Here is a 27,398-nt window from a genome sequence, read left to right on the forward strand (position 1 = left end):
TATCCCACACACTAACAACATCTTGGTCCAATGTGTTGTATGTAGCGACACCAGTGGTGAAAGTAAGTTGGTAAAAGCAGATTTAGAGAACTAGTAAATGTCATATTAGGTAAATTACAAAATAACTAACACTCAATTTTGTTTTAAAGACATTGTGAGAGGGGCGACTAGTTTTTAAGTCTAACAGCCCATACGATGCCCTGGTTTTTAAAATGAATCCATATTCTGTCTCCTGCGCCTCCCTCGTTATCTGTAGCCTCTTCTGCAGGTCTACTGCAAAAAGCACGCAGGCAACGCTGCATTTATATGTTAAAAAGAATAATAAAGCATGTTTTTACACAACCTACATATTCATGGATTATAATACATCTGAGCGTCGTTGTAGTGCACAAAGATTCAAAGACTATAAAGATCAAACAAGCTATTATTTCCTTACATGATTGTTGTTTTAGCGATTGTGAGCCAAAAGCATGCTAACAGCAATCTGCTAGTAATACTGAATTCATTAAAAAGGCTTTATTTTCATTTTTATAATTGACTACATTTATTTTGACGATCTTAAAACAAGTTAATAGAAATGCCCTTAAAATTCCTGAATATCCTCGTGCTTTCCTTTTCTCTTGTTTCATTCCTTTGCATCTTTTTCTCTGCATATTAATTTTTGCATCCAAAACACTGAAACACTGAGGTCAGTTTAGAGATTTTTTTTTAGCATATTTCAATTCAAGGATTAGTCTTAGAGTTAAAGAAAAAAGTGATTAGTGTGACTCTCGTTGACATCTGTAGCCCTTCAACGGTTGTGTTTGCACTGGGCTCAGAATTTTACTTTCACCACTGAGTGCGACTGATATCATGGCTTGTGTTTGCGTTGCTGTGTCTGAAAAACGTGAATGGCACAAAAGAAGAACTTAACGGTATTTTCATACATCTCTGAATTCTTCATCATTTGCACTGCCAGTCAAATGGAGCTCCCTGTGAAACAAGCGACCAACAATATTTTTTTTTTTTTAACGCTGATACTCCGCCCGACCCCTGACAGGTCACCATCTCCGACTCAGAGGAGTTTTTTTTTTGTGTGTGTGTGTTTATTTTGGCTGATCAGACCCCGAGTTTGTTGGCCTGCGTCAGCACCACCTTCAACACGGGCATGAACGCAGACGTCTCGCTGAAGTTGCTGCTGCTGACTATGTGGGTGTGGATGTTGAGGCCCTCCGCGTAGGATCGAGACTCGATGGTCCTGGCGATGTTGTGTAGTCCTCCCACGATGGCGGGAGAGAGCTGGACAGAAGAAAAGCAGAGGATGTAAGTAAGAGGGAAGTCCGAGGTCAAACTCTCTCAACTATCCACCTTTTTCCAAACGTCAAAAACGTAAGCCTGTTTTGCCCTTTTTTTTTTTTCAATGAAAATCTGTTAAACGCATGGATCATCACACCAGCTTTTAACAATGGATATCACACAAATTGACATCCGCGTTAAAAGCCAGCGTTAATAGATCCATGCGTTTACCGCAACTATGACAACGACTGAAAACCATGGAAACGTAAATGTACAATTCCACCAGAAATACAAAACCATGACGTTCGGAAACTTGTGGATATATGCAGGAAGCAAAGAGATTTTCACTTCACAGTCCACTGGGGATTGAAAATTGTCTTTGAGCACATGGCTGCAGATTAGCAACCTGCTAAATCTTCGTTGCTGCTTTTTCCACTTATTTTTATTTATTTTTTTAAATTTACTTTTTGTTTTGTCCTGTTCTGTTTGTATTCTGTGTTTTTTCTTTGTTTGTTTTCTTTTTCTTTTCTTTTCTTTTCTCCCCCCTCTTTTTTATTTTTCCCCCTTTGGGAAATACGGGGACGGTCGGGATCTGGGTTAAAAAACAAACAAAGAAACCCCCCAAAGAAACTGTACAAGTCACTCCATCACTGATATTGTCTTGTGCCAATTCATTGGAAAAAAAACATATATATATATATATATATATATATATATATATATATATAGAAAGCATCTTTTCTCTTTGTGTGAGATTTAAATGTCATAAATGAAACTATAACTAATCTTGTGGATGTCCCGTACTGTTGACTCTCTACTTGTTTTTCCCGGTATTTTAGGCGACTTCCTTGTGGGGAAAACCAACCGTGTTCTGCTTGTTTACTGTGTGTGACGTGGATGGACACTCACCGTCTGCTCTCGGAGTTTGTCATAAAGTGCTTCCAACCGTTTGTTGGCGTCATCGAGCTTCCTCTTAGTTTGCTGTGAAAAGATAAAAACATTCGATAGTGAACAACTTGTGATTTGCTTCATAGGAGCAGAGTTGAACTGTGTTGTTTTGTTTTGTCTTGTTTTTCAGACAGACTCACGGGGTCGGTAGCCACAGCCAAGCACTTCTGGATCAGGCCCTCGAACGTGGTCTTCAGGATCATGTGCTCCTCTGGGATCGGCTTCTTCATGACTTTCTCAGCGGGGATGGAGTGAAGAGGCTGCGAGGGTCAAACAGGGTCAGAATATTTCAACCAAATCTTCCTCAACTCTCAACTGGAAACACCATATAGTCAATGTAAAGTCAAAAATATCCCAAATAACTGCAATAATGTGTAAAATGAAAGCTATCTTAGATGCTCCCACACATCAGTTATTGTTTGGAAGTGTGAGGCAACACATAAAACAAATGTACAACCAATATACAGTACACCTTGGCCCAACAAACCCAAGACTATGAATTAAAAAACTGTAGCTGAATCTTCAAATTAAAAAAAAAAAAAAAAAAAAAAGTATAAATCCAACATCCAACATAGGGTAATATCATGGCACATTGGAGAACTGGGAAGTCAAGCTTATTTGTTCTTCTTAGTCTTCTCTTTTGTTTTGCAAATATAAGCCATAATATTAATTCTGTCCAGTTTTGTTTTTGGTTTTTTGCTCTTCATCTTGTAAATGCATATCTTGATGTACAAAGGGTAGGCACAATAAGCCGTTTGGTCCATGTTTTACTGACCAATCAGTGCATTATGTCAGTTGTTTTTAATCGACCAAATAAACTCAACTCAACTCATTACAGCTGATAATCAAGGAGCTTTTTTTGTTTTTTTAAATAACAGACAGAAATATACACAAAATTTACTTGACTAAGACTTGAGTCTTACAGGGACCTTAAGTAAAATGTTCCCAGGACAGTGATGATGCCACTACCACAGTGTGTCTGTGCAATAACCTCCATCATGTCTCACACGGTAGAACTCTCGTTTTTATTGTGTAGGCCTATGCATGTATTTTGTGTCTGTGCTTCTGCTTTGCATGCTGTGGTGTGATGTGTCTTGCGTCATGGGTTTTTGTGTTGCATTGCATGTTTTGGGGATGTCTTGAATGATGTCATATATGTTCTTTTGTCATGTTGTTAATTGCTGTGCATGTTTTGTAGATTGCCTTGGCTAATAACTTCGTAATATTAATCTTATTTTTCATATCCATATTCAGTTTTTAGGGTGACTTTTTAACATCTGTCTAGGGACTACAGATGAAAAATAGCCTCTTGGCTAATTCTGGCGCATTTACAGCAATGTTATTAATGTGCACTGTCCCTGTTTTCAAATAAACTTATTATTACAGTGGATGTGTGTGTGTACCTGTATGAGCTCTCCAGTCGGGGCCCCCGGTGCCCCCTCCATACTGGTCTTGGGCATTGCAGGGTTCATGGGCTGAGGGTTCAGCTGCTGCTGCTGCTGCTGCTGCTGCTGTGGGTGGTGCATGCCTGAGTAGGGGGCCTGGGCGCCGTGCGGACCCTGGCCCCCAGAGGGCATCGGCTGGGCCTGAGGGTCAGCGCCCAGTGGAGCCATGATGGGAGCAGTGATGGGGGCAGGGGGGGTGTAGTGCTGTGGCATTTGCTAGAAGACGATAAACACACACACACATTTTATTTAGGAACCTGTAACATCCTCATCTTGTCTCTGTTTGTGTAGAAGAACAGCTCTGATGGGTCTCACCTTCTTCTTTGGTGCTCTGCTCAGAGCTGGGGGGTCGTTCCAACCGTTCTGAGGCCCTACGGGAAAAAAAAACCTTCATGATTCTCATTCTCTTGTGAAATGTGTGAAATGTGAGAGTTTGAATTGATTGAGTTGATTTATTTAAGCCACGTCTTTGATCAAAAGTGTGATCATGTAAAAGTGTATCATTAAATGCAAAATCAAAATCTACTGATTGTTTGCAAGTGTGGCTAACAAAATAGCTGATAATGATGTAATTCATTATTATTGTTATGATAAAAGCAGTTTTTAGTCAGGCCTTTAAAAATAAATGATTCAAGAAAGTCTGATATATAAAATCATCACTCCGGTTGTTGTTGTTGTTTAACATCTGTCTACATCATCCACACAGTTTCTGGGTTTCTCTATTTTCTGTCATCAGGTCATGATCTGCCCTTTTCACCATCTGCTGCCAGAATAATAATAAACTGTTAGTGTTTGACACTTGGTGTTGAGACAAAGTTGAATTATTAAACAGAATTAATACCTAAAAAACAATGATGGACTGATCATTGGGTATTAGTGTATTTTCTAACCTGATTATTTTTTACTTTTACACAAGATGCAACACACTTAAAGCAGAAGTAAGCGGAATATTTGTGTTAATATAAGTCTTAAATAGTTATATCTTCCAACAGCAATCACTTATATACAGGGATGCAAACGGGTCAGGACCAAAAAAGAGAGGAATTGTCTGGCGGGGGGGGGGGGGGGGGGGCTCACCATTAACAATATCACAGAAAAGTCTATTTCCAGTAGTTCAACCCCAACCAAGTATTGAGTGCATATAGATGGACAGTTTTCAGAAGGCCAACATTTCTATATTAAAAATGCTTTAAAAAAATAAAAACCATTGCAATATTTCAATTTTGGAGATACTGATTTTTAGGTCTTCACTGAATGTTAGTCATAATTATTACTATTAAAATAAACTGAAGAAATAAAGACATGGGATTTAACATCCCATTCAGTGTGTAATGGACATATAGGCCTATATAATGTGTTAGTTTCACTTTAATTGAACACATTCTACATCGCGGAGGCGACGTCTCTCCTTCACCTCTGAAACGGGGCAGAGCTCCGTGGGAGACACCTGCCTGACACAGCAACGGACATGCACGGGGGGAAAAACGGCGTCGCCGTCGCACCGAATGCACGCGGATACGCGCCGCTTTGGGTAACGAGCGCGCACGTCGCGTCTACATTGGAGGTCGACTGTTACCAGTATAATCAGAGACAACCATGAATGAGTTCGCCTCAGTTTCACGTGATTGTCACTGTCAGCCTGTTAGAAAAACATTTTACTGACCCCAGCTGAGTCCCCCCCCCCCCCCCAGCTGGGACGCTGAGACCCCCCCCCCTCCCAAAAACAAAAACTCTTCGGATCTGAACGATTCACACAAGTCACCTAATTGGTCATGAAAAAAGCGAGTTTCGCTTTTCGGCGCGCTGTTTGCATCCCTGTATATAGAGTGTTTGGTCTGAAACACGGGTCTGTCAGTCACTCTGCTCTGCTGTAAGCCGAGGAGAAAACTTTCCTTGTATCCTACAACCTTTATCCAAAGAGAACGGCATAAAGGGGCGGTCCTCTCTGTGTGTGCAGCCAAGGGATGCGCGTGAATGTGGTGACGTAGGGACGAGGGCGGGGACTGCTAACTCCATCGGCTGACAAGAAGTTAGCCAAAACGACGCTTACTTCTGCTTTAAAAAATAATTAATTTCATTTGTTTATGATAAGATTATCTAACATTTCATTGATAAATCACAGAGGTTGCTTGCATGTTAGTGTTGGAGGTTAAATGAAGGACTGGTCTAGTTTGAGCAGCTTGTTACAAATGATCCAGTACTGATGTAACAGCTGCAGCTTTTCTTAGTAATGAAAGGAATAAAATGAGTGACTGAATAAAAACTATTATTACAGGAGATGATCTGGTCGGTGAACAGACTTTAGACACACACACACACACACACAGGCTGAGACGGTTTGTGAGCAGTCAGAGTCAGTGAGGATGATTGGAGCCATGCAGACCTGTTCTCTGAGAGGCGGGGGTCAGACCGGGGTCAGCGCCAACTAGCTGTGTACCTGAGAATCCGCTGAGTGGAGGAGGAAGAGGCATGTACGACACAGGAGATCCTGGCCCGCCATGCTGGAAAGACCCTCCGGAGGACGGAGGAGCGGAAAAGGAGGAGGAGGAGGAGGAGGAAGAGGAGGAGGCATTGGGGAAGAAGGGGATGGAGGGGTTAGGGTGAGAGGGGGGAGAGTTGGGCAGGCAGTGGCTGATGGGAGTGGGCTGCCCGGGATAGACCGGAGGCGCCGGCTGAGAGGGGACGGGCTGAGTGTACTGTGAGAGGAAGCCAGGGGGCTCTGCAGGAGGAGGAAGATGAGGAGGAGCAGCAGAGGAGGAGGAGGAAGAGGAGGAGGAGGAGAACTGAAGAGGCTGATAGATAGGCGCCCCCCCAGATCCAGGTCCAGGTGGGTACTGGTTGACCTGGGGGTAGGCTGGGGGTCACACAGGAAACAACAGACGCTGTTAGAGGAAGAACTGCTGCTGCATGTTATTGATCTACAACAGGAAACAACGAAGTACAAACCGATGAAGACTAGTTACAGTAGAGTGCTTCATGCTGACGTGCTTCATGCTTATCTTGTAGGTTACATAAGAGATTAGCTGGAAAGTTACTCAACTCATTCTGGTTATCTGTTATAGAGACTAAAACTAAAAACAACAGCACAGCTCAGCACAGAGAAGATCAGATGCTGCAGAGTCAAACATTTTCCAAAACAAAATGTTTGCCAGTGTTTCAAAGACAAGAGAGTAAAAGTGTTGTGTTGTGAAACCCTGCCTTAATGCTTCAAGATGTCTCGACATGTCTTGCCATAATCCCTATACCGGTAGTTTTAGGAGTAGGTTTGTTACCTTTAATTGTCGGTGCAAGCTATTTTTAGAACAGCGTAGCAGAGCCGCGAGCTGCTCAGAGCTACGCTACAGAGGCTCATGGGATTTCTTGGTTTCCCTCATCAAACTCATCAAATGTTTTGTCATGTTTTTACAAACAGTTTGTCTCAAAGGGCTTTACATGGCATCGTAGCAACATCTTCTGTCCTTAGACCCTCACATCGACTGAGGAAAAACTCCATGGAAAACCCTTTTAACAGGGAAAAAATCGGAGAAACCTCAGGGTGAGCAACAGAGGAGGGATCCCTCACCCAGGACGGACAGACGTGCAATAGATGTTGTTACAGACAAGAAAACAGTTTACAGTTTGTCACAGAATGTGCGAAATATGGAAATGTTAGCAGGAGTTGATGAAGGCAGTCTCTGCTGAGGGGGCCGGCCAGCTTGCACCGACAATTAAAGGGGACCTATTATGCTTTTCCAGCTTTTCAGACTTTTATATATGTTTAAAATGTTGGATAATGGTTCTAGAGGCCGTGGAAGTGTCATATCCTGAGGTTAATGCATTTGGAGGTAAACCCTGCTAGATAATTGGGATTTCTCTGCACACCTGTTACACTCGGTTGCGCTGAGTTTTTTTTTACATGAGCTCGCGTCTACGTCGATGCGTGCCGGACTCCCCTACATGGTCATGCCGAGGTCTCTGCTCCAGCCGGCCCCGCCTCCTCCCATGCTGCTCTGTTGTGCCTGGTGTCACAGCGGAGAGCGGAGCGGACTACTTCCTGCTTTTTCCCTGCCTGTTTTAGCGCCGTAGCGTCACTTTAATAAGTTTTATTTAGAAGTTTACGCCGACGTTTCATGTAAGTGAAGCTGTACCTGTGTGAGGAGCGACGTACCGCTGGGGCGACGTTGTTCGCCGGACCGACGTAACGCTGGACCGCCGGAGCACCGGAGCTCTGAAGCTGCAGCGGCTCCTCACACAGGCAGAGCCCGTCTGCAGGCCTCCTTGGCCGGGCGGGCGTCCGTGCTCATCGCGGTAGAGAAAACCCTCGCTAATAAACATACCCGCAGGTTTTTTAGACGTTTACCGCCGTGTGGTTAGTCTATTTAGCAGAATGTTGGTCTCATTGATGAAATCTTGTGGCAGTTGTATTAGTTTGAATGAAAAATGAAGCTGTGAGAAGGAGGAGGAGAGGAGGTGCAGTGCTGCGGAGCTCTGTAGTCTATGTGCACAAATCACCACATTTACATCAATAAATAACTGTTTTATAATGAACTGATCAGTCTGCATATATCTTTAATTGATTTTATATATAATTTTTTCATTTTTATATTACATGTTACATGGTTACAGTAGCCTACATATACCATCTTTGGTTAGGGTGAGACTAGGTCATGGGCACATTTCATTACACAATGTAGACTGGTCAGATGCAGACTGGAGATCTGGCACTTTGCCTACTGCAGATTTAGCTTTTGTTTGCATACTACATTTTGGCCAAATCAGTATAGGTACTAGTAGTAGACATCGTCATGGTAACGCAATGCTGAGGGAGTGGTTCATTTGCATTAAAGGGAGGGGCCACTGAAACAGACCGTTTTGCAGAGCCCTGTTTTTGAGAATGCTGTGATGTTTGATCTTTGGGGTATTTTGACCGAAGCACGTCACAGACATGTCTTTCAGACACCCAGGAACTATTTTAGTTGGTGCAAAAAGGAGCATAATAGGTCCCCTTTAAAGGTAACGAACCTACTGCTATGACTATAGGGATTATGGCAATGGGTCTATTTGCCAAAATGTTGAACTATCCCTTTAAATTAACTGTATATAGATATCACTTTTAGGAGACAGGGTCTTTTGGTGATACTGTGTCTTCGGACTCAGATCCTGCTCTTCTCATATCAAGTTTCATTTTCCTACAGAGATAACAGGTCGGTGTGTCTCACTTACGCTGGTACTGATGGGAGTACATGTACGCGGGAGTGGAGGAAGGTGGAGGAGCAGCAGCGGTGCCGGAGGCTGGGATCCCGTACATGGGGTTTGAAGGCTCCACCTGCAAAAAAAAACAAACAAAAAACCAAATCTGAAGCAGTATTTTTTTTTTTTAAACAACAACAAAAAGACAGAAGTGAGCCGATGAAGCCAGGCTTATTTTTTTTCACCACTGTGAGGACAAAGTTTAGCGCTGCAAACAAACAGAGGGCAGATTAGTTAAATTTGCCTCTTGTGCTCTGTTGTGAGCGAGAAAATAGATAAAATGTTATGTGTCACGGCTGCAAATCAGTGGGGTTTTTGTTGCATAGCGTGGAACCGCATGCACGTTTGGACCGTGTGAAGAGCCGTGCATTAAATGTGTGCAGGTGAAACAAATGGGAGCGAATGGGGATGCATGCATCATGTGAGACAAAGGGGAAAGAGTATAACCACAGATAACATGACAAGACAGGAGTCAAAAGACAAAGTCTGAGATGTCAAGCACTGGTTCGGTTAATGAAAACTGTTTGATCCGTGTGCAAGAGCTTCGGCAGACGTGTGTGTGTGGAGGTTGGGTGGGTGGGTCAGTATTTGTACCTGCTGGTCTGAGGCGCTGCCTACTTGAAGAGGAGGAGGGACATTGGGGAGGGCTGTGGGAGTTTGGTTACTCCAGGAGGTGACAGTGGAGGCAGCCCTCACCTGAAGCACACAGAGGCAACATACCGAATGATGGCCGACAGCATGGGGGGGGGGGGACACCACGACGCCACAATGCGCGAGCATTGGGCCAGTGGAGGCGAGAGTAAGAGCCAGGGTTCAAATAACAGCAGGAACTAGGGATGTCACGATTACTTGCTTTCACAATTAATCGCGGTATTAAACGGCCACAATTAATTTATCGCAAAGATTCCTAAATACCGTCACTTACCAAAAAAGATTATGTCAGAACCATCTTGACAAATGTGCGCCAAAGTAAAGGTAAATGCACAGATACTGGTTCAGTTTCCTAATGTAACAACTAATGTGAATCGGTAGGAATTTAAAAGTTTGCATGTCATTTGTAATAAAAAAAAAAAAAAAAAGATTAAAATAAACTGAAACACTTGGTAAAGATGACAGTTAATTCCCCTGGGGAATATAATTGGTCCTTTATTAATAGATACTTAAAATATTTTATGTAAACAATTAGCTTATATTTGATTTTTGACATACATAGTGTTGGGAAATTAATTAATGCATAATAATCGTGATAATCGTAATACCGTGATTATTTCTCTGACAATAATCGTACCAAGAAAATCTATAATCGTGACATCCCTAGCAGGAACACAACAGATTTAATTTCTCCCGATCACTGGTGGCATTAACACCCTCCCCTCCCCCTGAAATAAACACATTCATCAGTCAGCGTGTGATTTAAACCCTGGCTGGGATGGAAGTCCAGCAGATGAAATGACTCCAACACGACAGCAGCAAACTGCAATGAGCGCTTCACCAGGGGGTTAGTTATTGTGGAGGAACAGAGGAAAGAAAAAGGTTTGAGCTCAAACTTAAATCTCTGTGAATCCTACGATTAAAAGTCTAAACATGAAAAACACAAGTGGAGAGAGGTGTAAACAATTCATACAAATATCTTTCATTTTGTGTTGGTTTTGGCGACCCCCTGTGGACAAAAGCGGTAATGTTTTAGCAGAATGAAGACCGCAAACCACCCATGAGCTCTAGCGCGTATAGCCATAAAGAAAATACTGCTCCCACTCAGAATGCCTTAATCGTTTGAGTTACACTGTTTAGAAATAACTTATCTTCCCACCGATAGTCTAACTTGCTGTTGTCGGTCAAACAGAAACAGAGACTTTTGTATATCCAGTTAAAAGTTCTTTGTAGGGGCTTTAATGGGATAGTTCAACATTTTGGCAAATTCGCCTATTGCCATAATTCCTATACTCATCTAGGAGTAGGTTCGGTAGGTTAGGTATCGGTGCATGTTGTTTTGAGATCCGTGGGGCAGAGACGAGAGCTGCTCAGCGACGACAACGGAGGCAAACGGTACTTTCGCCTTTCCCTCATCAAACTCATCAAATACACAATCCCAAAAATCCCAAACGCACTGGTGGAGAAGTCGTGACCTGCACATTCACCACGCTATGAAATAATCATGTATAATTATGTAACACTAAGACACATGAAGCAAATACTCAGAACTACTTCCACCCAGCAGCCATGTCTGTAATGTAGTTCCAGCTGCATTTGCCTCAAAAACTCTCCTAACGTCTCATAATGTTACAATATTATTTCACAGCGTGGTGAATGTGCAGGTCACTACTTGTCCACAAGAGCGTTTTGGAGTTGTTGGATTGTGTATTTGATGAGACCTGTACTGTTCACCTCCATTGTGTTCACTGAGCAGCTCACGTCTCTGCAAAACAACATGCACCGATAATTAAAGGTAACAAACCTACTGCTATGACTATAGGGATTATGGCAATAGGTGAATTTGCCAAAATGTTGAACTGCCCCTTTAAATGTGAACTTCTATGTGTCACAGTAGAAAATAGAGAGCTGAACGTACCGGCTGGTAATACTGTGGATGTGCGGGGGCCGGGGCAGAGGCCGGTGTGAGCATGGCCACAGGAGGAGCTGCAGTGGGCTGCGGCCCCCTGGCGGGCTGCGCCGGGGTGAACGGGTGCCGGGGCAGCGCTTGTGGAGCCCGAGGGGCAGATGGCTGAGGAGGCTGAGCTCTCTGGGGTTGCACTGGAGCCGCTGCGGCCGCCGCCGGCTGCTGCTGCTGCTGCTGCTGCCCCAGAGCCCGACTGAGGCGGTCACGGAGCTGCTGTACAGCAACCTGCATGGGACAAACAAAACAACATGAGTGAAATGAGTGTGAAAATTAGGGCTGCAACTAACGACTATTAGTCGACTAGTCACAGACTATTGGATAATTATTAAATTTTTCTTAAATTTAGCATGAGGTTGCTTTAATTATGTGGCAAATGATAATAAACACAAGAAAGATGGGTACTTCAATGAAAAATGCATCTTCAACTTTGCTGCTGATAGGCCGGTTCATACAAAAACCAATTAGGCACAGTGCTCGGTCAGTATAGACATACTGTAAATCCATAAATAAATAAACCTCTGTCCGTTTTTTAAGGACAGGCAAATGTGTTTTATAAAAAATAAATAATAAAATAAAATCAAGTAAACATTTTTTCCTGTAAACCAAGGGCAGGCACATTAGCAGCAGTAAAACAGTAAACAAAAAAATATTAATTGCATTTTGTGAAGTATTCAGTGGTCAACTGCACAGTCTGTTGCAGGAGAACTTTACAATAGAGGGTATGGTACACAGAGAAACCGGGTAAAACATGTAGTATCAAAACAAACTGAGGTCAGAAGGACTCGAATCGTTGCAGCCCTAGTGAAAATTAGCAGCTTTGTGGGGGAAAAAAACTGCCACATATCGATTTTCCACCTGGTGCTGTTGGTGTGGTTTCATACCTGGTTGGTGTTGTCAGGCAGGTAGGTGATGGCGGTGGACAGGCTGCCCTGCGAGGCCAGCAGGTTGGCGTACTGACTCATCTTCTCAGCCAGCAGGATGCCGAGAGCAGCGGGACCGGAGCGCTGGGTCTGCTCGACCGCACGACGCAGCACCACCACCTTCTCCACCAGGTCCTGAGCAGAGCACAGACAGGCAGGTTGAAATAAAGATTCAAGCTGTTTTCACACATTTGTTTCAGTGAGAAAGACGGTATTACCATATTGAATTACAATCTTATCAGACTGCGGCCTATTTCAAACTAAACTCAAACACTTGAGAAAAACATCTGGCTCCTGTAGCTGCTAAATGGGAATCTGCAGAGTCAGGCGGTGATTCTCTGTGGGTTCGTGCATGTTTCAGCTCATTGTTTGTCAAACCACAGCTTCACTTTGAGTACAGCTGGTGAACAGAGTGGAGCATTTAGCTGCTACGGAGCCAGAGATATTCCCCTCAGGCGTTGGTAGAGATACAAAAGAAACAGAGGGAATATTGGACTTGAATAAATCAAGACTTCAGAAACTCCACATGAGCAAATAAACGTGTTCCTTAGCTACTGGATTTGTAAATAAATGACAAATTTATCAAAACAGCTTTGAAAGCGGTGATGTGTCATGTGATTCCTCTGCCCCCTAGTGGCCAAGATGAATCAGTTACTGTAGATAATTAAAGGGCGTTTCCAGTCGTAATCAATGTTTACCTCGGATATCTGGTCACCTATGATCAATTCATTTCATACCATCCATACAGATCCACCCAACTGCAGTGTGTGGATGTCTATGTTTGTTTTTGTTCAAGAATCTATCGTTTTTTCAATGTTCATTAATGGGCTCAGGACTAATTTTAAAAGTGACGTCCTTTTGACCATCATTTAAATTTTAAAATTGTCTTTACAATTAAATTAAATAAAAATTCAGACTTACCGCAGGGAGCCTGTGAATATTCTCATTTGTCCAGGTCGTAGTTATCTCAAGGAAATTTAAATCGAACGCAACTGGACTTGGTTATTTGTCTTGGAAGATGTTTCACCTCTCATCCAAGAGGCTTCATCAGTTCATGTTCCCATCTGACCAGGCTGAGACTGGTGTTTCCTTTCCGGGTCAGAGAACACCACAGTAGAGAGACTCTGAGGTGTTTGCTTTCTGAGCCGGAAAGGAACAATGTGGAAGCTGTGGTAAGTCCGAATTTTGATTTAATTTAATTGTAAAGCGAATTAAAAAATTTAAATGATGGTCAAAAGGACGTTACTTGCGACCACAGAACAATTTTAAAGTTAGTCTGGAGCTGAACATCGAAAAAACTACAGATTCTTGAACAAAAACAAATATAAACGTCCACACGCTGCAGGTGGGAGTATGGATGGTATGAAATTAACTAATCATAGGTGACCTGATATCTGAGGTTAACACTGATTATGACTAGAAATGCTCTTTAAGATACAGATGCTGTCAACACACCTGCAGGGAGAGAGGACAGTGTCCGTCCTGCGCTCTGGTCCAACAGGACACCAGTTTCTCCACGTTGCCGGCACAGATGAAGCACAGACAGGCCTGAGCCTGCAGGTCGGCGTCCTGCGCTGCTTCCAGTCGGTCCCCGAGAAGATCTGGGGAAGAAAACAAACAAAACAAAAAGTTTAGTTTGTGGGAACAGGTGAATGTCTGAGAGACGGTGAAGGTGACAGGAAGTACAGTGAAACTGGAGATAAAATAATCTCAGAAATCAAACAGCAGGATGGATGAAGACCGACCGCAGAGGGAGGAGAACTCCTCCGGCTGAGCGTAGGTCATGACGGCCGCCAGCGCTTCCTTCCAGTTCTGCAGGTCGCACGTCTTCAGGATGTCGTGCCAGTCTTTCATCACCACTGCACTGATCAGCTGCAGGACACAAACACAGTTACATCACTGAGGATAAACTCTATACATTCATAAAATCTCAGCTTTAAAAAAGAAATAAAAAACATTCTTCTGTTTGTTACAGACCTTGGTTATCTTGCTGTGTGTTTTAGTGAAGTACTTCTTCTGGGTTTTCTCTAACAGTTCGGACCCTCCGGCGATGGCCAGGATGATGCTGTCCGCCATCCGGTTGTCATGGAGACAGAGCTCCACGGCTCCCGCGAAGTCTCCAGTCAGCAGAGCCTGTGTGATCAGCCCGTCCACGTCTTGAGGGAAAAACAAAAGAGTGTGAAGATTTTTTACAATAACCATAAAACTCCAATCGCCGATTATAAAATATATTTAAAAAAACTTTGTGACTTTGTGAGCTGAATAATTACGACCATTTAAATGTCAGACACAGACTGGAAACACTTGTTACCCTGACTGATGGCTAGATTGACGCCGTCTGCAGGGGTTGGAGCTGGAGCCAGTGTGGGCTTGTGATGAAATGGTACCGAGGGCACAGCTGGACTGGGAACAGCTGGACTTGGCACAGCTGGACTTGGCACAGCTGGACTGGGAACAGCTGGACTGGTCTCCTCCTCCACTGGTGCCGTCGTCTCCTGAAACGCCAGAGAAAAAAACACCACATTTAGTGTTTTGATGCCGCTGTATTTAACGGTGCATATGCAACCGTTATTTAATGTCAAGTCAAGTGAGCATCTAAAAATGTTCAAAACAAGGAGCGCTTCGTGGAGAGGGATCCAGGAGATGTAAAAGGCAAAAGAAAAACTTCAAGGCACTCTCTTGAGTAAATGAAATGCTTTCAATTGATCTGGCATTGTCACAATGACATGAACTACGACGCGTTTCGGCATCAAGCCTCCATCAGGGAGTAAAACAGATGAAGGCTTGATGCCGACACGCATCGTAGTTATTTCATCTTTCAAAATTATTTTTATGCATTTCAACAGCGAATGTCGGGGCACAAGGGATTCAATCCAACACTTCAAAAAATATAAATAAAATAAATAAATCTGTAAATATCAAAGTAAAAACAATGCCAAGACCATACAGAATCAAATCATACCAAAACAATGCAAGTTAAAATAACCATATGAGAGAAAATGAAAGCGTTATGTTATTTTAAACATGTCATTGTGACAATGCCAGATTAATTAAAGGCATTTTATTTTCTCAAGAGAGTGCCTTGGAGTTTTTCTTTGCTTTTTACATCTGAGCATCTATTGAAATGCATGATGATGAAGTTGTACCTCATCTAAGGGGATCTCCTCCCCCTCCTCCTGCTCTTCTTCCTCTTCCTCCTTCTTCTCCTCCTCCTCCTCTTCCTCTTCTTTCTCCTCCTCCTCCTCTTCCTCAGCCTCCCCCTCTGGGAGAACTTGCTCCACGTTTTCTTCCGGTTCACCGGTGAGAAGATCGTCCTCTAGATCTAGATCTTCTTCTTCTCCTGCTGCTGCTGCTTCTTCTGCTGCTGCTGCTGTCGGTTCTTCTTCTTCAGCCTCGGGTTCAGGAGCCGAGTCCAGGTCGAGCGTGGCGGCCGGTTGGAGGTTTGCAGCGGCGATCAGGTCGAACGCCGCCTCTGGAGTGTCGACAGGCGGCACCACGCTGAGGTCCGGTACAGGCTGCACGATGGGCGGTGGGGCGAGCAACTCCACCTGGAGCATGAAGGTGAATATTAGGGGTGGATAAATATCGCGATTAACGATTTTTATTTTCAAAAATCAAATTTATTTTTTGAATTTTTTTAAATATTGTGCAATGTGCATTTGTTAGCCTTTTTTACATACAGAGAGTACAGCTTTTGAAAAGGGTTTAAGTTCACTTTATAATGGAGTATGTTACTTTATAGACTCCTACAGTATTTGTGTGCAGATAAATGTTAAAAATGCAGACTAAAAATCGAGAGAATCGACAATATCGTAGAATCGCCATCCAAAAAATCGTAGAAGAATCGAATCGGGAGAAAAGCATATAGTGAATAGCCCTAGTGAATATGGGTTCATAGTGAGTGAGTGAGTGAGTGAGGGGAAATAACTCGGTTTCAAACATAGACTGAACACAGAGGGCCCTATTTTGCTGGCGCAACTCACGGGGGCGCAGCGAAGCGAGCCCTGACGCAGCTGGCGCAGTGGCATTTTCGTCCAGTGCAACAAGGTGCGCAGCGGATTCGGTAAATTGGCAGACTGCTGTGCGCTGAGATGGGAGTGGTCGCGCAGCAGGGGGAGGTGTCGACAGATTCGCCGTGGCGCAGTGACAATTTGTTGCCGATAGACCGCGCGGAGAGTGCGCCGAAAGCTCGCCAGCTCCAACCTGGTCTAGTCTCAGCGCAAGGCGAAGCGCAGCCAGCGGACTGGTATTTTGACTGCCCAGCGCGCAGTGCAGACACGTCACCAAGACCCCACAGGCAGATTTCCACACTTCCAGGCACATTTAAATGCAATTAACAACAATAATAATAATAATAATCATCACAATAACCCCTATTTATTGTATCTGAATCAGCACATACACCTATATCTATATAGATTGTCCCGTCACACTGATGGCAGATCAAAGGCATGCGTAATGGAAACTCAGCCTGACTGAATTAACACAGATGAAACCAGGGAGGGACTGAGACGGCCGTGGATGTCCCAAGAGCAGGTGTTGACACTACACACTGTGCCGTTGCAGATGATCAGCTATTTATTTATTTATTTATTTACTTATTGATTTATTAGGGGCCAGCGCCGCATCGTCACGCGACCATAACAAATAAAACTGAAATGCCTCCGTTACGCACAGCGCTGTTTGTTTATGCTGTGATCTGTGCACACGTGTTTAAATATAGGTTAGATAGATAGATAGACCTGCTCCCTCCTCCTCCCTCCTCCCTCCCAGACTACTTTTGCATCATCAGCCCGTGAGGTCTGTTCGCGCGACCGGACACTGCCAGCTTGGACCGGACCAGAACATCAGTTTCCTCCCGTCTCACTTGCTCTGACAGATTGAGAGCTGTTGCCCAGTAAAAAAAACAAAAAAAACACACACATACCCCTTTTCCATTAATAAAGACACTCATATTTAGTAACCTATATTTAAACAGGTGTGCACAGATCACAACAAACAGCTGTGCGAACGGAGATCACGGAGCGTCTCTCTTTTTCTTTTTTCTTTAGAATTTACCTGAGATGGAGTTGTGAATATCTGCTCACTATGATGCCAGGCTGCTTGTGGTTTATTTGTTTTCAGTTTTATTTGTTATGGTCGCGTGACGATGCGGCTCAATAAATCAATAAGTAAATACATAAATATAGCAGATAATCGTGTAGTGTCAACACAGCAGTAATCCATCCTCATCTTTCATCTGTGCAGCCTTTGATGTGTCATAAGTGTGACGGGACAATCGATAATAGATGTACTGTCTATGCTGTAATCTGTAGGTGCTGATTCAAATCTTCTCTTCCACGGTGAAATCAAACGTCCGCCTTGCGCGCGCGGCGGATTTAAAGGCGAGGAGAGGAGCTCATTTGATTGGTGAAGATCTGACTCGGCTGTGTCAAACCCACTCCACGCCTTCTCTCCTCCCTCTATGCCATTTGCGCCGGTGGGAGGGAAGTAGGCGGGATGCGCTCCGCTGCGTCTCGAAGCAAAATCGCAATCTGCTCCTGGCCACTCCCCGTTGGCGAAGCGAAGGCGAGGCGCAGGGCAGATGCGCCTCGCCTGCACCTAGTCTACCAAAGTAGAGCCCAGAGTTGTCCCATTTGCTTTGATTAGATTGTCCGATGTATCGCAATTTCTCCATATGAATAACTGAGACAAGTTAGTGCAGCCAGTTATTGATGATGAAATATCTTCGTTGTAAAAGTCAATGAATTAATTTGGTCTTTTGGTGAATGTAGAAACTTTTTTTTCCTCTAGTTTATGTAAGCTTCTCTCCATAGATGTTTTTTTGGTTTGTTTTTCTTTTTTTTTTCCTTTTCTCTCGTCTGTCCTTGTCACATGTTTTTGTTGGTGTTTATCTTTGAATGAAAATGAGTTAATAAAAAGAATATTAAATGAAAAATATATATAAAAAAAACATAGACTGAACACAGAACTCAGAGAACTAAAGAAAATGTGGATGGCACATCGGTCGTCAAGGATACTGTATGTTTGATCTACTTTACTGATATTATTATGAGTTAAGATGATGTGAAAGATAAAATTAAAAAGAGGTTTTAAGTGGAGTCTCAGGAAACATCTGCCTGGGGAGAAACTAAACCTCTGGATGCAACACTGAAGTCGTGTCTGATCCTTTTATATTCAGTCTGTGGTTTGAACTCCGTGGCCCACGTTCACGCCTCTGAGTGGGAGCAGTTCACACACACAGAAGAAAAGAGAGCACAAGATTCTCTGAGCAAATGATCCCAGCTTCCTCTGTGCAGTTTCACAAAGTGAAATCAGTCTTGCAACACTTCCTTATTATGAAATGTAAGATAGAGACGTAGAGTTTTTGCAGCGACTGAGCCGACGACAGCAGTCGGTCACTTCTGTCGTACCGTCGTCAGTGGATCAATGTGGACGGCACAGTGAACAAGAACAAATGAGGGTTAGTGTGGTAACGGGCAATTAGGAAGCATCAATTAACCTAGAAGAGAAACTATTTAGCTGCTCCACTGTGATTTATCAAACTATTTTATATTTGGTCACTTTTTAGTTCAGTGTATTTGTGTGTGTCTCTTACTCCGTTCCACTTCCTCTTTATACCAGGTGGACTCACTTATACATTGTTTACAGATGTTAGAGTCTCTAAATTGACATGAAAACAAAATGACAAATCATCCCTTTTAAATGCCACATAGATGGTTTAACTTACCTTCGGAGGTTCAACAGGTTTTTCCTCTAGCGCTGCTGAAATCTAAAGATAAAAATGAAAACAATGGTTACAAGGTGCACAGAAAGACACTGGCTCAAAGTATATTAAAAAAAAAAAAAAAAAAAAAACATTTTGTGTAAATCAGGGTTCCTACACATTTGAAATTTCCTAATTCCACACTTTTTCCAGACCTTAATTTCCAGACTTCTCGGTAAAAAAAATTCAAATAATTTGTGATATTTAAGTAAATAGATGTGCATAATATAAAAAAAGCATTCAATTAATCAATTGTTTTCATTATTCTGAATGTGTATACCATTATTTAACCAAATAATGTCCAGGAGATCGTAGTGAGGTACAATAGCGCATATAAAATAATTAACCCAAATAACTTAACAAGTAAGACCAAACCAAGATAAGTATTAAGATAAATATATTTCCATACAATAGTTTCCATTTTCCATACATTTCCAGAACTTGCGTAGGAACCCTGGTAAATATATAAATAGCATCATATGGTGGCATATGGTAGTAGCCTAGAGAAAACATTTCACCTTTAAGGCCAACTCCTCTTTGTTGTATCCCAGTAGTTCCAGGTATTTGCTGCGGATGTCACTTTCAAAATTAGCCTGAAAACAAAACAAAAGAGTCACAGAGAAAAATTAAGTGACAGCACAATTTACTGAAAGCTGTTCTTTTCTTTTCTTTTTTTTAGGTTTATTCTGATTTATGAGTCGTGTACCTTGAGGAAAGACCAAACTGTCTTTTCAAACTCGTTTTCAGCCGCGTCCATCTTTCCCTGGCAGAAGTCCACGAAGCCGCCGGAGCTCAGCGTGGCCTGCAGCTGATCGGAGCGCTTCAAGAAGGTCGTCTCTGTAACAACCTGACTGATGTGTACGACGTGCAAGTTGGGCTGCTGAGGGTTCGCCTTCTCGTTCTCCAAAGACACCAGCTTCCCACCGAACTACACAGAGAACGAGAGCCAGAGGAGGGTGAGTGGAAAATACAAACACGGATAGGAACTAAAAAGAGAAAGTGGAGAAGAGTCAAACCAGAAATGCTGTAAAAAGAGTGGATCATGTAAACCACTCATATATATATTATATAATGACAAAAAATAACAGTGTTTTGGGAAAATTATATGCAAACTGTTACAACAATTACTAGGATATAAGATGCATGGAAGTAATACAGGGAAACAGGGGAGAGCAGAATCACAACAAACTCCTCCTCCTCATCCCCAGCCACCCTACATACCTGTGTAAACATCTCTGTCGCATTTCTATTTTTTATTTATTAAATTGTATTTGTATTATTTTCTATTCTATTTATTACTGTACTGTATGTTTTAAAGCCATGGGGGCCCAATGAAAATTTCATTATCTAGTATAATGACAATAAAGACTCTCTCTCTCTCTTGACCAATATATATCATCTGACAATCATTGAAGAAATTTGCAAAATGGAAAAACTAACATGTAAATTGAGATTACAAGACGAACAACTGGACAAAAACAGTAGAAAAAGTGGAGAAGTTGTCGACAAATAAATGGACTAAATCTAAAAAGGAGAAACGGTGGACTGAATATATTTCTAAAGCATTGCATGTTTCTTCTTTCAGTCTTTTAGGTCTGTATTATTAATCTTATGTGAATAAAGGATTAAGTGAATAAAAAAAGAAGAACAGTGATATCTATGAAGGCTGAAGAAAAGGTTACTCACTCCAAACGAGGCTCCAACAGGTCTGCGGATCCACTTCGGCGGCTTCTTCAGGGGGTTTACGGTGGCAGGAGGAGGGGCAGTGGTCTGGGGCAGCTGCAGCGGGGGCAACGTCTGTCCCGTCCCGAAAGGATCCATGTTCCCAAACGAGGTGCTGATCTGTGGGTTAGAGTGAGAAAATGTGTGTTTTTTTTAACTTGAACATGCTGTCAGTCAACAGGTGAACCCTGGGGCTGCAGTGTACTCTCTTCTTCTTTGCAGCATAGATTTTACAGTCAAACTAATGTTTCTAGTCTGTCATCTCCTTCAGAGCTCCTTATAATTACAGTGGTCAATAGGGATGTCACGATTACTTGTTGTCACAATTAATCGCGGTATTAAATGCCACAATTAATTAATCGTGAAGATTCTTAAATACCGTCAATTTCCAAAAAAAGATTATGTTGGAAACACAGAGGCAGATGTGCACAAAAGTTAAGGTAAGTGTAAGAAATACTGGTCCATTTACCCAACGTAACATACAATTGGTATAGGAATTTAAATGTTAGCGTCTCATTTGTGATAAAACACAGACAAACAAACAATTAAAATAAACGTAAACATTTGGTATCGATGACAATTAATGATTTGAATATTTAAAACACTTCCCCTGGAGGATTAATAATTGGTTATATATGAATAGTAGATACTTAAAATATTTTGTGTAAAAATTTGCAATGTAATTATATTTTGACTGTATTTGATTTCATTTTACACATTCATATGTTGTGAAATTAATTAATGCATAATAATTGTGATAATCATAATACCGTGATTATTTATCTGACAATAATCGTACAAAGAAAATCTAGAATCATGACATCCCTACTGGCCAATAAACAAAGCAGGAGCCGCCCTCTGTTTACACCACACACACACACACACACGTGTTTCTGTCTCAGGAGATTGAACCTCACCTGGTCTGCTTGTCTCTGGCTCTGCGCCTGGCTGCTGCCTCCCATGATGGAGTAGACGTCGATGTGTCCGTCGAAGCCGGCGGCCGACAGCAACATGGGGTTCCTGGGGCACCACTGGATGTCGAAGCACCACTGGCTGCTGGTGGGCAACTCATACAACACCTGAAGAAGGAATTCAAAAATTGACATTTTAAGCTTAATGGAGGTTCAACGGGGAGGAGAGACTTCGGTGCAGAAATCTGAGGAGGAAACTCACCTCGGCTGTGTTTGGATTCCAGCACAGGATCCTGCTGTCCTTCCCACAGCTCAGCAGCAGCTCAGGATCAGCCATGCTCCAGGCAATGGAGAGGACGCCACTGCACAAAAAAGAAGGTCACAAAGAAAAATGTTTTTTAAAAGACAAAAAGGTTTGGGCATTTGCAAAAACAGCTGTGCACCTCTGTTTTTAGCAAACATTTGGTGCATTTATTGCTTTGATGAATTTATGAGTCAGCAGAACAGCGGAGGGTTCAGAGGAATAAGATTCAAGGTTTTACACACACCCACACATAATACAGATGTTGGGAGAGACACATCCATTGTGGTTTGTTGACAATAAGAAGCATAAAATATCACCGGCTTTTATCCTTCAAGGCTGCAAAGGAAAGTCTAAAATATTTGTGCTGCTTCGGTGCGACAGTCAACAGATCTATTTACCGTGTGTGATTCTCTAAAATCTTGAGAGGAGAGGTAGCAAAACGCAAGTCCCACATCTGGATGACTGGCATCCGGTCGTCCTCCGAGGCCAAGACCAGCTGAGTGGCCACCTCCGGGTTCCAAGCGAGTCCAGAGCAATGCATCTAAAAAGAAAAATTAACACGAGCACATGAATGTTTAGGTTTTGTGCACAGTGTCAAAGAATTGTGAGAGAATAAAACATGTTTACGCCCGTTAAGACTTCATCTGACTGCAGATTAGAAAGAAAACAACGTACTCTGTTGCTGTGGTCGCTGACTTTAATGATGAGGTCGTTCTTGCGGAGATCCCACACTGAGGCCCGGCCACTCGGGCTGGCGGAGGCCAGGATGTGTTGGACCTGTCTGTTCCACGACACGCAGCTGATGTCCTCCTGAGGCTGCAAGACAAAACCAGGAGCTTTAACTTCAACACAAACTGCTAAAAGAAATATTGTTTGATACGCATTGTGTCAAAAAACACACATCACTGCAGATCACAAACCCACCTGAGTTTTCGGTCCTGGCGTCATCGGAGAACCAAAGTTATTCATGTCCCAGATGAAGATTTCAGACTCATTCCCACCTGATGCGAACAGGTTTGTCTGCGATGAATAGAAAACCAAAGATGAGTAAGAGCAGTGCGTGCACAGACATTATGTTGAATTCAACGACAGCAGATTAAAGGGATAATTGACCAATTTTTTACTCATCGTCATGCCAAGGAAGGGTTTGGAGAACTTTCGGAGTTATCAAAACGCTTTTGGAGTTCCAGGGGGGGTCCGAGTGGAAACGGATTTTCATATAATGACGGCGGATAGAGCTCACTTTTGAATCGTCCAACACACACACTATGAAACATCCAAATATCCAAATACTGCTCGTCCGTACTGACCCAAGTGTCCTGAAGCTGCAACATGAAAAAGTTGCTTGGAAAAAATTTATTTGACCTCAGTCTGTTGTTGTAGTAGTAGCTCCCAGTGGCTCTGTTGATGTTTGTGTGCATGCGCTAGATTTGCTGTGAGATGTTCGTTCGTCGTTGTAAACCATTCATCTCGCATTTCGCGCACCCACTGGGAGCTACTGCTACAACAAGACTAAAAACAGAGATCAGATTATATTTTTCCAAACAACTTTTTCATGTGGCGGCTTCAGGACACTTGAGTCAGTACAGACGAGCAGTATGGAGGTATTTGGATGTTTCATAGTGTGTGTTGGACGATTCAATTCAAGTGAACTCTATCCGCCACCATTATATGAAAATCCGTTTCCAGCCGGACCCCCCCTGGAACTCCAAAATCGTTTTGATAACTCCCACAGTTCTATCTATCTATCTATCTATCTATGTATCTAAATGGATCGTACCTGGAAGGGGTTGACGTCGAGAGCCCTCACTGGGCCCGTGTGCCTGTCGCTCTCGGTGACGATCACGTCGCTCTCTCCAGCCATGATCTTCGCTGGGTCGTAGAGGATGATGTTGCCGTTCTCACCGCCTGCGATAAGGATACCGGACGGGTGCCCTGTTTCTTCCATCCCATAGGGAGCCCACACCAGTTTGTGGTATCTGAGAGGAAATAAGACGATAAGACACACGTGATGAACAGTCGATCAATCAGCTGGGTGGGTTTAGCCCTTTCATCTGTGACTATTTCCTGCTTTTCTTTATCGTATATAAAACACAATTCAACATTTTTTTGCTTTTTGGACACAATAGATTCAAAGACACAGCAGTTTTTCCTCTTTTCTCGTACCTGTGAGTGGAGGAGAAGCTGCCACATGACTTCATGTCCAGAGATGGCTCAGCCATGTCCAGCTCGAAAAACTCCAAGGAGGCATTGGTGCTGAAGGAGGCGTCCAGCTGCTGGGCTGATGTTCCTGCAGGAGGAGAGGACAGCAGTGCAGCTGATATATTATATATTCTTTCAAGCATATTTTCACTTGGAATAAGTAGAAAAATCTGATAGTGGGGCAAGTTTTTCTTTCTTATTACATGCACAAAAATCTTGCTTTCACTGGTAGATTTTTCTAATTATTTCAAGTGATGAACAAATGAAAATTATCTAAAAACAAGTTCATTTTTAGGTGATGAGTCTTACTTTAAGTGAAAAGAGTTTAGTTTTGGCTAGAAATTAGACATTTTGACAATAAATAAGACAAATATTCTTGGAAAGATTTTGAGTTTTTGCAGTGTAAACACAAACACTGAATAAATTAACTCATGTGTCACATGATGCCACAGGTGTTTAGTCTCTAACTTTGATTAATTCAAGTGACCTTATGATTGACAGGTACAATAATGATATAAATGTCATGTCAGCAGAAAGCAGCAGCAGGTTGTTACATGTTCATACCTGTAGCCAGGTAGATGGGGTGGTGCTGAGCAGGACTCCAGCTCTGGATGGCTGTGCGTTTGATTTCTTTGAGTTTCATCCTGTGGGAATAAAAGGTGCAGATTTTGCAGTTATTATTACTGGTGTAATGATGACACAATTGTATTTTGTGTAAATTCATGCCTATTCCATTTCAATTTCAGGTTTCAGGTTTATGCATGACATATTATGTTCACATTTTCCAAGGTTGCATTAAAATAACACTTGAAATGATGGCAGACAAAGTTGGCAGTCCTGATTCAAAGAGGTTTTCATCTTAAAAAAAAAAAAAAAAAAAAAAAGGTTGAATCAAAAAAGATCAAGGTTACTGTTTTTTGTATTAAATTTCTTCCTCAGCTCATAGAACGATTGCAGCTATGGAGGATGCCAAATTACATACTGCCAACACACAGCAAAGATTGAATTTTGTCACCAGTCACTGTCCTATCCTTCAGAGTGTAGGCACAAGGTGTGAGGTAATGGCTTTATCAACATGGGACAGCTTTATAAACAATAAATTATGCCTTCAATGCCACTTTTTAATCCTGCGTTCTCACCCTTCGGCTCAGCTGCTGCAATAAATGCAATAGTTACAGATTTACAGACAGGGGCCTCCTCTGACTGAGGCTAATTATCACATGGCTACTATTGTGTTGTAAAGCAGGAAAGAAAGACACTCCTGGTTTCTTTTTCAATGCATTTTAAAAACCTATTTCATAGTCACAGCACCCAAAAGGGCAAAAATGTGAATTAAAGGTCAATCTATCTATATGTTTATTTCACATGTAATGAATCCTTAAAATGATCTGTAAGCAGCAGAAAACAGATGAATGAATGGGATTGACCAATTAAAACATAACAATTTAAAGTCAAAGGTCAGGAATAATAGCACTGAGAATTTCCTATACATCTATTAACTAACACTACTGCCACTGTAAATGAAATGCATGTCTTTATTTTACTGCCTTTGTCAATTATAATCTCTATCTAAAGACTGCAAGACGTGCACATTGTCAAGATATTACAAATGCATTGTGTGGCTCTTAAGAAACTGAGTGTACTTTTTGTACTCGTTGCTTAAAAATCAGCAAATTCACTGAGCTAGCATCAAGCTCACAGCGTCAGGAGCCGGAAAAACGTATTGTCACTTTTATATTACAAGGTTTTACAGCAGATATTAGTGGTCCATTTTCTATCTAGCCTGTTAGCAGCCTGTGCAAAAATAATACAACAGTGAGGAGGACAGTTAACACACAACAACAAAAAAACACACATAGAAATCTTATTACTTCACTATTAAAGCGACTCACCTTCTTGTATTTTTGCTCCTTGTTACGTGAACGAAAACATAAAAAAAAAAATACACAAGTTCCCGTTTCGGTTCTGCTCGAGGATTAAATACACGACCTGTGAAAACAACAGCGGAGGAACGGGAGGCTACCGGGTCCCGGCTGCGGACTGCAGGCGGATTTCCACGTCCTCACTGGTCTCCATCAACGTGGCACTGAGCGACTGCCTACTCCTACCACGAAGAAGAGCAACAACTTCCGGGGGAACCCTCCGCTCCCTCCCCCCAGCTAGCCAACATGCTAACAATGCTAATGCTAATGCTAACCATAGATGCTAACAGCAGACTTTTTCTTCTTTTTTTTTTACTTTATTGCAAATAAATCAATGCAAGGCAAATAGTACAAAATTCATCAAAAACAAACATCGAAAAGATTAAACCTTGATTTAAAATACAAAACATAAGATATAAGGGCATGATATAAAATAACCAAACATCAAATAACCAGACAACAAAAATAAAGTGCATTTAAAGTAAAGTAAATAAATTAGATTTAGAATAAAAGGTTGACTATTATGCTTCATTAGTCAGATCATTTGAACGCTGATTGAAAGTTGAAATTCATTTAAAAAGCATGTGAAGACGGGTGGGATTTGGCTTTATAGTAGGCTAAAACATTTATCATTAAGAACAATTGTTTGTCTTTTAATATAAGACAAAAGTTAAACTATTGTAGTCTAAAGCAGGCATTGCTGAGTTTTTTTTATTTTTAACCAACTACCGTATACTTATACTACTACTAATATAGGGTAATACTTATTTATTGTTTGTGAGTGTATGAATGTTGTCGATAACGATGACAGTAGGGCTCTTATTAGTGTGTCCGTGTATGTAGGTATGTTTGGAGGCTGCTCTTTTTTCATAGAGGTTGCACAAGTAAATTTTGTTGTGCTGTTTTTGTTTCCAAACTGCATAATGATAAGTGATTTGATTAGATTTGAATATGTGCCATATACTGCCCAGGGATTTTACATATTGTTTCAGCCAACTCTGCTAACAGCAGGCTGTTCTTACATGTTTCATAACAGATTTCATAACAGCCCTCAATCTTATGAAAAAGAGACACAACACAGTCCTGATGTACGTTGAGCATATCGATATTTTATTTTCTGTTACTTTGTTGTTGCTG

At 42.1% G+C, this 27,398-nt stretch overlaps 1 protein-coding gene across 4 annotated transcripts; it reads right to left on the bottom strand.

Annotated features, from left to right (window-relative positions):
- Positions 1-722: 722 nt before the first annotated feature.
- On the bottom strand, positions 723-26,413 carry sec31a (SEC31 homolog A, COPII coat complex component). 4 transcript variants are annotated; one of them, XM_083983365.1, is made up of 28 exons: positions 26,232-26,413; positions 24,904-24,983; positions 24,304-24,427; positions 23,918-24,116; positions 23,062-23,157; positions 22,813-22,953; positions 22,536-22,678; positions 22,096-22,195; positions 21,840-22,001; positions 20,887-21,042; positions 19,907-20,128; positions 19,719-19,793; positions 19,165-19,206; positions 15,581-15,982; positions 14,746-14,929; positions 14,412-14,590; positions 14,180-14,306; positions 13,890-14,035; positions 12,396-12,569; positions 11,467-11,739; positions 9,492-9,593; positions 8,871-8,973; positions 6,106-6,522; positions 3,984-4,039; positions 3,627-3,884; positions 2,364-2,483; positions 2,185-2,256; positions 723-1,278 (listed from the first exon to the last, which is right to left on the bottom strand). In XM_083983365.1, exons 2-28 carry the CDS (start codon positions 24,980-24,982, stop codon positions 1,099-1,101), a joined length of 4,332 nt encoding a protein of 1,443 aa, XP_083839491.1. In that variant the 5' UTR covers position 24,983; positions 26,232-26,413; the 3' UTR covers positions 723-1,098. The 4 variants fall into 4 exon arrangements, with proteins under 4 accessions (XP_083839491.1, XP_083839490.1, XP_083839492.1 ...); XM_083983364.1 differs by having other exon boundaries at positions 6,052-6,522; XM_083983366.1 differs by lacking the exon at positions 9,492-9,593 and having other exon boundaries at positions 6,052-6,522.
- Positions 26,414-27,398: the final 985 nt, after the last annotated feature.

Source organism: Trachurus trachurus (genome assembly GCF_905171665.1).
Source record: "Trachurus trachurus genome assembly, chromosome: 12".
NCBI classification, from domain to species: domain Eukaryota; kingdom Metazoa; phylum Chordata; class Actinopteri; order Carangiformes; family Carangidae; genus Trachurus; species Trachurus trachurus.

Coding starts and splice junctions, on each gene's coding strand:
- sec31a (XM_083983364.1), bottom strand. CDS start 24,982: ATGAAACTCAAAGAAATCAAACGCACAGCCATCCAGAGCTGGAGTCCT. Junction 22,954..23,061: donor CGCCAGGACCGAAAACTCAG/GTGGGTTTGTGA, acceptor TTTGTCTTGCAG/CCTCAGGAGGACATCAGCTG. Junction 14,930..15,580: donor AGGAGATCCCCTTAGATGAG/GTACAACTTCAT, acceptor CTGGCGTTTCAG/GAGACGACGGCACCAGTGGA.